Source organism: Polyodon spathula, chromosome 21 (assembly GCF_017654505.1).
Source record: "Polyodon spathula isolate WHYD16114869_AA chromosome 21, ASM1765450v1, whole genome shotgun sequence".
Lineage (NCBI taxonomy): Eukaryota > Metazoa > Chordata > Actinopteri > Acipenseriformes > Polyodontidae > Polyodon > Polyodon spathula.
In genome coordinates, this window is record NC_054554.1 from 253,904 (window position 1) to 266,237 (window position 12,334).

The window sequence follows — 12,334 nt, forward strand, 5'->3', positions numbered from 1 at the left end:
AGCCTGGGTTGATCAATGAGATGTGGAGACCACTTCTACCCCATGCATTCTACTGTAACCAGCTTGGGATAATCAATGAGACGTGGATACCACTTCTACCCCGTGCATTCTACTGTAACCAGCCTGGGATAATCAATGAGATGGGGGTGTTGTGCTTATGCTTTTCTAAGCTTGTAGAACAGGTCACCGTTGATCTTCGTAGTTCGGTGGGGTGTATGTTTTTTTTATTTTTTATTAGGCCCCTCTGCCCTGTTACACTTTACTGACCCAGGTAAGATATCCACAGCATGCAGCCTTTCCTGCCCCTCTGCTGTCCCTGTCAGCACTGCTCCTTGGGCTTTGATGGAAAAAGACAAGAACACACACACACACAGTCACTGCGTGGATTCCCTTTATTTTACTGTACTAGTTATTGCAATCAGGTTAATTCACATTAAAAAGCAGACACCATCCAGTTGCACTGAAACCGATGATATTCATTGTACAAGAACCACTTGTCCTGTGAACTGGCAAACCCAATCAAAGCATTAGTCTTCTTGTAATTACAAACAAAATAAAACATAAGAAAAAGAGAAGGAAAATGTCAGAAATATTCATTATGATTGGCAAGCAATCCCATCACAGCACGAGTACCTAAAAACTGCAAGTAAAAGCTGGTACAAACAAAAACTCACGACTAAAAATCGGCAACTATCAATATGATACAAGAAGCAACAAAAGGACAAGAGAGTCAAAGCAGATATCGCTAACACTGGAAATTTGAGGCAAAAGCTTTTTTTTCCCCCTTTTATCTCTCCCCTCCCTCCCTCCCTCCACCCCCCTCAGAACACACTACTTCAATGCAGGACAATAAAAAATACTGAACGTAGAATACTTTTAATATCTTCCATTAATATTCATTTCCAACTGCTCATAATAGCAGCGCCTTGTGGCCAAATCCTTTGAGATTTTACGTGTGGGCTGCAAATGACACTTTGATTGGATGTAATGTTCAAATGGACCTCCTCCCCCATTGTGTCCCGTCAAGTCTTGGGCAGAGCGAGGTTCCTCACTGTGCATGCTGACTCAACGTGTGGTTCTGAAAGAGAAGAGAAGAGAATGCATGAGGAGCCAAATAATGAGCTCCATACTCCTCCTGCCCATTACAGCACACGACATGCCCGAGAGATGAGCTCCTTGCCCACAGCCTCTCACTCCTCCTGCCCATTACAGCGCACAATGACATGCCCGAGAGATGAGCTCCATGCCCACAGCCTCTCACTCCTCCTGCCCATTACAGCGCACAATGACATGCCCGAGAGATGAGCTCCGTGCCCACAGCCTCTCACTCCTCCTGCCCATTACAGCGCACAATGACATGCCCGAGAGATGAGCTCCATGCCCACAGCCTCCCACTCCTCCTGCCCATTACAGCACACAACAACATGCTCGAGAGATGAGCTCCGTGCCCACAGCCTCTCACTCCTCCTGCCCATTACAGCGCACAATGACATGCCCGAGAGATGAGCTCCGTGCCCACAGCCTCTCACTCCTCCTGCCCATTACAGCGCACAATGACATGCCCGAGAGATGAGCTCCATGCCCACAGCCTCTCACTCCTCCTGCCCATTACAACACACAATGACATGCCCGAGAGATGAGCTCCGTGCCCACAGCCTCTCACTCCTCCTGCCCATTACAGCGCACAATGACATGCCCGAGAGATGAGCTCCGTGCCCACAGCCTCTCACTCCTCCTGCCCATTACAGAGCACAATGACATGCCCGAGAGATGAGCTCCATGCCCACAGCCTCTCACTCCTCCTGCCTATTACAACGCACAATGACATGCTCAAGAGATGAGCTCCGTGCCCACAGCCTCTCACTTCTCCTGTCCATTACAGCGCACAATGACATGCCCGAGAGATGAGCTCCGTGCCCACAGCCTCTCACTCCTCCTGCCCATTACAGCGCACAATGACATGCCCGAGAGATGAGCTCCGTGCCCACAGCCTTCCACTCCTCCTGCCCATTACAGCGCACAATGACATGCTCAAGAGATGAGCTCCGTGCCCACAGCCTCTCACTTCTCCTGCCCATTACAGTGCACAATGACATGCCCGAGAGATGAGCTCCGTGCCCACAGCCTTCCACTCCTCCTGTCCATTACAACGCACAATGACATGCTCAAGAGATGAGCTCCATGCCCACAGCCTTCCACTCCTCCTGCCCATTACAGCGCACAATGCCTGAGAGAGAGGGCCTGAGCGCTCTCATCCTGACAGCAGCTTCATGTGCCACCCAGCAATCCAAATGCTTTGCTGCCAGGAAACCCAGTCCTAACATTAGGATTTATGGAGGCATTGTGGAGACATTGTTTTGGATTGGATAAGGGGTTTTAAACTAAAATGTACAATGGGAGGGGGTTCAAGATGCTATGCTTTGCATAGCGGACAGCCGATGACTTTTCTACTTCCTATGTGATTGGCGGAGATGGTCTGAAAGGAACACCATGGTTGTTTACTTGTGTCATCATTCTAAAACAATGAATTTCAATGTGTATTGATATGATCTCCAACAAACAACATTTCCAATAAAAAAAACAACATTATCTTAATGTATCACACATAGAACTGATTTCTACAACACATACTGTACGTTTATAAATACATTGGCAATTCAAATCGAGGCCACCAGTTTATTCCCAGTGCCTGGCCCAAACTCCTCCAGTTTTCCTGTGTTTTCACTGTGCTGCAGGAAGACATGTATCTAGAGAACGCTCCTGTGCTGTTCCTAATCTCTTAGGGCGACAGTGACCCCATTAAAACAATTCGCTGCGTCTTCCAATAGCTCTGCAGTACCACTGATCTGCCACCAGGTGCCACACTTGCTGCTGAATGTAGAAATGAAGTCCACAGCTGAAAATGATATTGAGTCTAACAGACTTGTACAAAGCTCCAGACACTAGAGTTACATTTTCATCATCTAGCTAAACACAGAAATAAGGGGGAAAAAAGCATGGCTTTATTTTACATACCAGAATCATATTTTCTTTCTTTAACATATAATACATTTTAAAAAAACAAACAAATCAATGATGAAGCGCATACGTCTCTGACGAGGCTTCTGTTCATTGCTCCATGTTAGCTCTGTTTATTACCCCAGAGCACATTGATAGCATCACCCCGTCACTCCTGACCAATCCAAGCTCGTTTTGGACTGGTCACTGCAGAGAGGATGCAGAGTCAGCACACAGGCATGCAGTCTTCATTCAAAGAACTGCAGCAATGATTAAACAAGGAGATCAATAGAGAGAATGGTATGGGGCTCTGAATCCGATAATGACTCTCTCAATGTGACACCTCCTCCACACGGGTATATTCTACACAGCAAAGAAAAAATGAATTGTATTTAGTTTTGAAGAAGCACACCCTGTATCCTCAAATCACCACTGTAAGTGAACCTCAGATTACACTGCTGAAGGGACCAGTTTGCCGGCAGCTTGAAAAAAAAAAAAAAAAAATACTAACTGCTGTTTGTAAAATAAATAAAACCGTTCCAGTTATGGATTAAAGCTGTGTCCTTTAAACAAGTTCACCTTCAATACATCTGAATTGAATACAGGAGCCTCCCTCTCCTCTGGCAGCACTCCTCCTCGAGCCAGGGAGAACGAGAAGAGTGACTCGCATCAGACACTAGGGGCAGCACCGAGCAGTCAACGAGGAAAGTGACAGTCGACTGATCGCACCCTTCCATTTCAAAGCAGCGAATCAGCAATGTCAATATTGCATTTGCATTGAGCTGTTTGAATTGCAATGGAACAGAGCTGTGAAGCGCATGATTTCAGATGGACAGAAGTACCGTTGCAATCCATTACATTGAAATTACATTTTAAAATGGGAATGTAGCACACAGACTGCACACACACACACACAAATAGGGCATCAGAAAGGATCTAACACATCACTTATTTTAACCTTGACTGTTCGACTCTGGCAATTAGGTAGTGGTTCTAAACCTAATCAATCAGAAACTGTGACAAGCTTGAACAAAAGAGAAATGAACTTCAAGTACACAATGTTTGGGAAGGAAGAGAGACCTCCAGGTACACTGGCGCTGAAGAGACCCCTGACAGACCAACAAAGAAGCATATACTGTGTATAACATGCAAACATTACAGAAAGGAATATTTATATAGAAGCTCTGCAGTCTACACAGTATTGAATCTGTAATGCCCAGGAAAGCAGAGCCATTCTTTCCTTTTCAGAACTTACTGAACTGGGGTAAAGAAGGTCCACAGCCCTGTTTTTTGTCCAGGCCTTCTGTGGAAGCAGTGAAGTTGAACAGTGTTCATTTCTACAGAGCGATTGCAGCATCACAACATCCCCATCACTGGGAAACTCAGCACAACACATCCACTGAGCTTGAGTTGCACTGCACCATTACAGGTCTCAAAATCTGAAACAAACAGGCTGGAACGTTTATAGTTTTATATATAAGTAGCCAGCCACGCACTGGAACAAAACCCTAGTCCAATAAACGCACTGAAGCCAAAAGGGCCTGCTGAAAGGGCCAGGAGCACTCTGCCTTGGGTAGCCAAGCGTCTCAAGTGAAGAGGAGGGCAACTAATGGGCTAAGAAATTCATTACCAGACGATAGAGCCATCCCAGCTTCAACCAGGAGACATCTGGCTGACAAAGAAAACAGCTCCATTTTGTTTTTGGTTATTTTATTTGACCCTTGTTTTGTGTGTTTAGGATGTTAAAACACTAAGAACAGAAAACAATATATATTATATAATATATACAAAACTCAAGAGCTCAACTGTATAGACTTGCACCAATAAATGTCCTGCACCCCCTCTCCTCTCTGCCGTTGCACTCCCCTCTCCTCTGCCCCACGCTCCCCTCTCCTCTCCCCCTACACTCTCCTCTCCACCCCTGCGCTCCCCTCCCCTCTCTGCCCCTGTGCTCCCCTCCACTCTACCCTCTTGCTGCCCCTGAGCCCCCTCTCCGCTCCCCTGCACTCCTCTTCTTAATGCTGGCAATGCAGAACAGGTGCTGTAGCTGTATACACACTGCAAAGCATAAGGCTCTGCACATGCACACACACACACACACGCACGCATGAACACAACATGCAGAACCCCCTTCGCCACACTGTGCGTGTGTGTCTCAGTGTATGTGTGTGTGTGATTAGGATTATTTTTAGAGCACTTTGACAATCTTCCAAGGGTCTATGACTAACAGATGGCCTGTCTTAAAGCCTCATATGTTCCCTAGTTTGCAGTTCAGAGAAGACAGTAAACGCACTCAAGAGTACGCTACAAAATGGACCGGACGGCTCCTCCAAAACCAAATTTAGCTGGCGTTCTTCACTAGCCATCCCAGCCAAAGTGAGGCTAGTTAGTTATTCACCAATAGGGAACGCACAGGCACCAGGGGGCTGTCTTACACACTAAAGAGGGTGTTCCCTTAGCAAGCCCCGCCCAAGTACTGCCAAGGAATAGTGAATAACGAACAGATTTACTATGTTATTTTCTAAAAAAAAATGGCAAAACCAAATGCTAAAAACTGCATGCATATTTATTATATATATATAATATATATATATATATATATAGTATATATATATATATATATATATATATAGAGAGAGAGAGAGAGAGAGAGAGAGAGAGAGAGAGAGAGAGAGAGAGAGAGAGAGAGAGAGAGAATATATAATACAGTAATTCTATAATACATTATATTGACACACCCCAGTTGTGATTTTCCAAGCATATCCCGGATATCTGCTCCCCTGCAAACACTTCCAGCCTCACGTCAGGTTTCATAGTTTTGAGTGAGGTGTTAATGAAGTGTCGCCTTCTGAATACGAGTGATATCTCAACTACAGAGAGTCACGGTGAAACAGTCAGAGTGCTTTCTACATGTGATTCGTGATCATCTTCATGCTGTGGTGTGTGTAACTGACATGTCTTATCCTCTGATGCATTCTTTCAATCCAGGCTTGTCCTGCAGATTCCCACACTGTACCTACCCTCTGTCTGCTGCACTGCATGAAGCAGGCAGCTGCTAAGCGGCTGTATCAATATCTTTATTCAAAGCAGTCTTGTTACATGCTAGCCACGTTCAATACCATTATTGAATGCCCAAGGAGACAAATCGGTAGCTAATTAATACTGTACATTTTCCATTTATTGATTACTTTTAATCTTCAATAATCAATTTGTAGTGATTGATTTGCATGCTGTGGATCTAGATTCTCCTAATTATTATGCTGTATTTCTTGTGCTGTTTTCTCTCTGTGTGCAGTGCACACTCTGCTATGGTTCAAAGATCACACATCAGCTGCACTCACATGATTTATGTACTTTTATGCCCACCTAAAGTGCACAAGAGAAAGCAGTCAAGGCTAACACTAGTACGCCCATCAACTCAATATATGTACTGCACACTAACACAATACAATGCTGTAGAAATGTATGGGGGCTGGGTTGCACTGCTGAAGCACAGCGAGACTCCACTTGTTTCTAGTTTGTTCATCTGAGCAAATTAAAAACTCATTTCATCACCGCCTGTTCCTGTTCACCGATTACCATTTCATCTCCCACTGAATCTGAGAAATATTTTGAAGTGGAAGGGAATGACGTGCTCATAAAGCACACTCATGAGGGACGTGGGGCATGATAGCTGTTGCTTTTAAAATATTTTTTTTTAAATTCGATAGCCTTTTGCCAGCCTGTGCGGGACGGACACTCACCCTGAATTAAAGCGGGAAGGAGAAGAGGCAGTGCAGAAGGACTGGTTCAAGCTCTCCACTCCAGACAGTACGTATGCTACGCTGGTAAATAATGGAGGAGACGTCCCTGTAGTGCTGGTTCTTATAGGCTCTATAAAAGGAAGCTGCATGGCCGCACAACACATTATATTGCTTTACTGTACCTGCGATCACTCACTCTTTCTAAAGGGTCCGTAAAACACAGAGATAAGTTACAAAGACACAACTTGTGATGAATTGTGTGCATGCTTCACTGATCGAAACTGCAGCTGAGACCTATTATATTTAATGACCTAGACATTTCTTGTGAAAACGTACAAGCATATCTTGTCATGTCTGGAAACAGCAAGCCACCGGTTTCTTTGTCTCTTTCTATTCCTATATATCTGCAGTAAACAGAAGCAAAGTCTTGGGAGAGACTGAAACGCGGTTTAGTTTCTGCTAAAAGGCTCGGGTCATCTTGAGCACAAGAATAAAACAAGTAAAAATCAGACAGTCGCTGTGTAACAGCAAACACAGGAACCAAAACAAATCCACTGCAGCGCTTTTCAACTCTGGACACCCACAGCCAGTGATGGACACCCAGCAGAGTTTCACTTTAACGGTTCAACTAACTGGTTTCAAACAAGCTTGTCACTGACAGCCAACAGCAGAACCGACTGACTAAACCCATCAAAAAATGTATTGGATTAAAAAAAAAAAGCACAAATCAAATCAAATCGCAGACTCTACTTAACAAGTGACAAAAGGAACATGATGCTCAAATGCAAGTGAAGAGGCACGGGTGCTGGAAGCCAGAGTCCCCCCCCCCCCAGGGAAGAATTAAAACCAACAAAGTGAAAAGATCAGCCATCCTCCCACTGAGTGACAGTGTGACACGAGAGCTCTCAACTGGGGAAACAGCGGAGGAAAAGTTTAAACAGAGCGCACTCGCACATCCACGAGGCAGGGGCTTCATGGGACTCCTCATTTATTTACGCAGTGTCTGCGGTACTGATGCAGTGCTGCACAGGGGCACAATACTGACTGGGGTCACTACTTTACTGAAAGCTTCAAGTACAATGGATGATCCAGACATCCTTACAGAACAGAGACATGGAGGGCACTCCCTAGCAATGAGAGGCTGGATCCTGCTAGGAACACTCTCTGATGGGCAGTGCATGCAACAGGAGATGCAAGCTAATAGAAAAATAGATCTCTGCTTTATACCCCTGTGCCATGTGGACACTATGAGTTAAACAAGTCTTTCTAGGATGCTTTCTAAAGCTGCAATATATAGAGATATAAAATAAATAGATTTAAAATAAATAAATAAAAAATATTATATATATTTTCAATTTCTTCATGTTTCTAACATAGGTTCTGAATTTAAATACGGTAAAAAAAAAACAACAAAATCAATAAATCCCAGTTTCGGGACTCCTCTGAAGGTTAACTTCGGAATGATTTTGCCGCAGGTTTAGAAAACATTTACCAAAAGCCCTGCAGTGCACCTGCTGGTAAATTTACTTTGGATCCAGATGCCAAACAGCTTACATTTTTGCTCACTGTCATCAGTGTTGCAAGCGTTCACAGTAGTGGACTGTGAAGATATAGGTCAGCCAGGGTAACGGCAGCGATGGGTTACTCCAATCAATGCTCTCCTGCGGGGTCGATCCTGCGGGCTGAGGGGGAAAGCGAGACAGTGCCCCCTCTGGTTGTGGTGTGCATATGTGTGCCCTGTACTGTACGTACCTGCAGCTCAGTCTGGAAGAAGAATTTCTGCGGACACTGGGAGCAGTCGTAGATCTTGTCCTCCTGCCCGTGCACTGCAAAGATGTGCTGCTGGAGCTTGTTGGCCTGTACAAAGACTGAACAACACAGGATAGCAGCTTAGCATTGAGACAATCACAGACTGACAGCAGCTTAGTACTGAGACAATCACACAATGAGAGCAGCACTAGAGAGCAGCTTAATACTGAGACAATCACAGACTGAGAGCAACACAGGAGAGCAGCTTAGTACTGAGACAATCACAGACTGAGAGCAGCTTAGTACTGAGACAATCACAGACTGAGAGCAGCACAGGAGAGCAGCTTAGTACTGAGACAATCACAGACTGAGAGCAGCACAGGAGAGCAGCTTAGTACTGAGACAATCACAGACTGAGAGCAACACAGGAGAGCAGCTTAGTACTGAGACAATCACAGACTGAGAGCAGCACAGGAGAGCAGCTTAGTACTGAGACAATCACAGACTGAGAGCAGCACAGGAGAGCAGCTTAGTACTGAGACAATCACAGACTGAGAGCAGCACAGGAGAGCAGCTTAGTACTGAGACAATCACAGACTGAGAGCAACACAGGAGAGCAGCTTAGTACTGAGACTAAATAGCAAGCAGGACCTTCTTTAAAAAAACAGAAAGAACAACTCCAGAGAGCCACGTGTTTGAGCCCTGGGTGGTACCACGGGCTGTGGCTGCAAGAGATGCTCTATACGCTTGGCAGCCCTAGATCCATTACCACCACACTGAGCCCCTGTGATATTTAGCAATAAATCATTGTTTTCTTGTTTTCGGCAAATTTAGTTTGCAATGAGGAAAGGTATAAATGATTCAACTCCCAAAGACTGAGCCCTCCCTTATTTATGAGCACCCTGGAATACAGCAGAAATTTAAATGAGGTCTAGATCCATCTAGGTAAATAATCCCACTAGGTAAATAAATAAGAAAACACTAAACAAAAAAGATGTGCTCCATTGTTCGGTGCTGTGAAAAACACAATGTTGTTCCAAGAGACAAACGGCTAACCCTAACCCTAACCCTAACCCTAACCCTAACCTCAAAAAAAAACACCCATAAAAAACACCCATAACACCCATAAAAAACCAGGAGAATGGATGAATGGCATCAGCTGGGAATCCGGGAAGGGGGGAAAGCCTTGGGAGTGGCCTTGCGTTTATCCAGCGCATCTCCGTGTCTTCAGCTGAGACTCAGGACTTGCCTGGTTGTAGATCCTATACTAAACAACAACCAAAATCTAGGGTTCAACTAAAAGACTTCCATTTATATGACACACAAGAAATTAACCAATCACTGCTAAGAATTCGTCAAAACTCCAGTATATCTTATCTAGTGTACAGACTTCATCTTGTGCACTGAACATACAACCCCATTCTAAATAATTCATATTTCATACTAGTTCCTGATACAATCATGTGATTTACAGTAAGTGGATGCATTGTGTGTAGGGTGTCTCTTACTAGAGCTACACTTTGCAATCCTCTTGTCAGTACTGCACATCTCTAGTAACATTTAGAGACAACCTACACACAGCATAACCCACTGCTAACACAAGCGGCTCCATCCGTACAGCGCTGCACTGCACCCCCATTCTTCAACCCAGTTCAACCCCAAACCTTCACAGGGTTAAAACAATCAGACAGGCACAAACAGAAGCTAAGGAAGGAGCCCCAGTGGGCTGGCTTACCTGTGAAGCACACGGGGCATTTGAACGTGCCTCCCATGCCCTCGAAGCTGTGCTCAATCAGGTGACACAAGAGCTTCGCTGGAGAGTCAAACATCTGGTTACACAGCTTGCACTCGTGATTGATGCCTTCCTCTGCAAAATTCAAAATGAAACAACTTGTTACCGACATGTCAAGTTAGTATCTAGTGGCAGGAGCAGCAGCAGTAGAAGAAGTAGTAGTTTATGAGAAGAGGCAGGACTTAAGACCAACACATTAACCCTGTGCACCGCACTGCAGCTCCAGTGTGCTGGCACAGGGTCGGGTAACCCAGTCCAAGGGGAGACACTGGGGGTTTAAACCCTCAAACTGGAAATTGACCTTTCCATGGAAGGCACTGGATTGTTTAACCCATGTCTTTCCATGAAGACTGAGCTGAAAATGACCTGTGTGTGCTACACTCTGAACACTCTCCCTTCACACCTCACGCACGCACGCACTCTCTCTTTTAATGCCATTATCCACAGGTCACAGGATAGATATCGAAACGGGGAAAAAACTAAATGCTTTGGGGTATTAACTTCACTTACATTTTTGTTTACAGGCTGAATATTGAATATTTTGTGAGCTGTGATGTCAAGAGCCTGAAACTGAACATTAAAGTTGCAAGTTCCTCTGTGTGTCCAGCTCCAGAGCACTGGTATAAACTTCCCATCATTGCAGTACTGTAGGGCTATTTTGAGGCACACCGATGACATCACTGCCTCCCCTTAGGGAGGCAAGGGAGACCGTGCAGCCCTGCTGCGGATCGGTGCTCTCTTATCGTTCATGCCATGGAAAACAGCACAGCCATTTTCAGCCTGATTAGATCAGGATCGCAGGGTCCCGGGCCGGAATGACTGGAAATCTGCAGCCTCGTTTTCTAAAAGAATCCCTTTAATTACACCCTGACAGGGGTGCACACACCTAGCAGGGTTAATGAAGTCTTCAATCAAAGACTGAAACCACGAAATCGGCAGGGCTTTTCTTATGCCTGATTGAATCCCATCTAGGCTTAATGTGAAAGCCACAGCACATGGGTGCTAATCCCTGCTTTACGGGAAATGAATTCACAGAAGGGAGGGAACGTTTTTCACAAGGCTTTGAATTACTCTTGTTGATAAGATAGCACAGTGTAATAATCCCAGGATGGCCCAAAGCAAAAGGTACCAGAACACAGGCCAGCATCAAAAAGCAAAGCTCTCAAAAAAAAAAAATATATATATATATCTTTTTTTTTAGGTGGAAGCAAAACAGCACTGGAAAGAATATTATTTATACACACACCATGTGGGAAAGCACAAGAGATGCATGCAAGTCCAAGATAATTTGATGTTCTAGTAAGTGTGTTCCTCTGTGTGTGTGTTTGTTGTTATGTTCAAACAGACCTTTAATAAATGCAACCATTTTTGCACCTTTTTCTCAGTACAATAAGAGGGCATTCTCCTTCTTTTAAATGGGCCTAATCTGCTGGATCCCGTCAGCTTTAAGCCGTGTCAGACACAAAGTGGAAGCAGCATCACGGGGAGATCATAGCCTCCTGGAACGTCCTGCCTGCACACTTTTGTCTCAAAGAGCATTTGATCCCTGGCAGACACACAATCATTTCCACTGGGGTCCTTGGGGAAGGGCTGCTGGAAGGAAGATTATCTGATCTCTGAAGGTGAAACCTGGGTGGAGCTGAATTTAGCCAAGATAAAACTCTTCATCCTTTAGTAATAACACAAATGATTATCCATGTGTATTCTAGATGGTTTTAATACTAATTTGCTATTCTGAAGCTGAATACATTTAAATAAACCAAAATATATATTTGAATGAAACTGTTTTAACGTGCTGCTGCAGACTGTGTTCAGTACAAAACACTGACATTATTTAAATGGTTATTTTAGGGCAACTTGCAGTGCCTAGTACTGAACTGGTTAAATCCAGGATAATAGCCAGAATGCCTCGAACCTTTGCTTCCACTGAAAACGTGGCTCTCATAACTACTAATGCAACACATTAACACTACATTACCTTTGAACAAAACAGTGTATTGGAAAATAATTGAAATCAGCAGAGGGATTAACCCTTACATGTCTGTCCAAGTTA

General features: G+C 44.5%; 1 protein-coding gene across 2 annotated transcripts in view; it reads right to left on the reverse strand.

The window, feature by feature from the left end:
* Positions 1-374: 374 nt before the first annotated feature.
* LOC121295965 (zinc finger protein 423) overlaps positions 375-12,334 on the reverse strand; it is a 104,931-nt gene continuing 92,971 nt past the window's right edge. For both annotated transcript variants that reach the window (XM_041221066.1, XM_041221067.1), the window contains 3 exons: positions 10,225-10,356; positions 8,493-8,608; positions 375-1,078 (listed from right to left, as the gene is read on the reverse strand). In XM_041221066.1, coding sequence (XP_041077000.1) covers positions 1,049-1,078; positions 8,493-8,608; positions 10,225-10,356 — 278 coding nt within the window. In that variant the 3' untranslated portion in view covers positions 375-1,048. The remainder of the gene's footprint in view (positions 1,079-8,492; positions 8,609-10,224; positions 10,357-12,334) is intronic.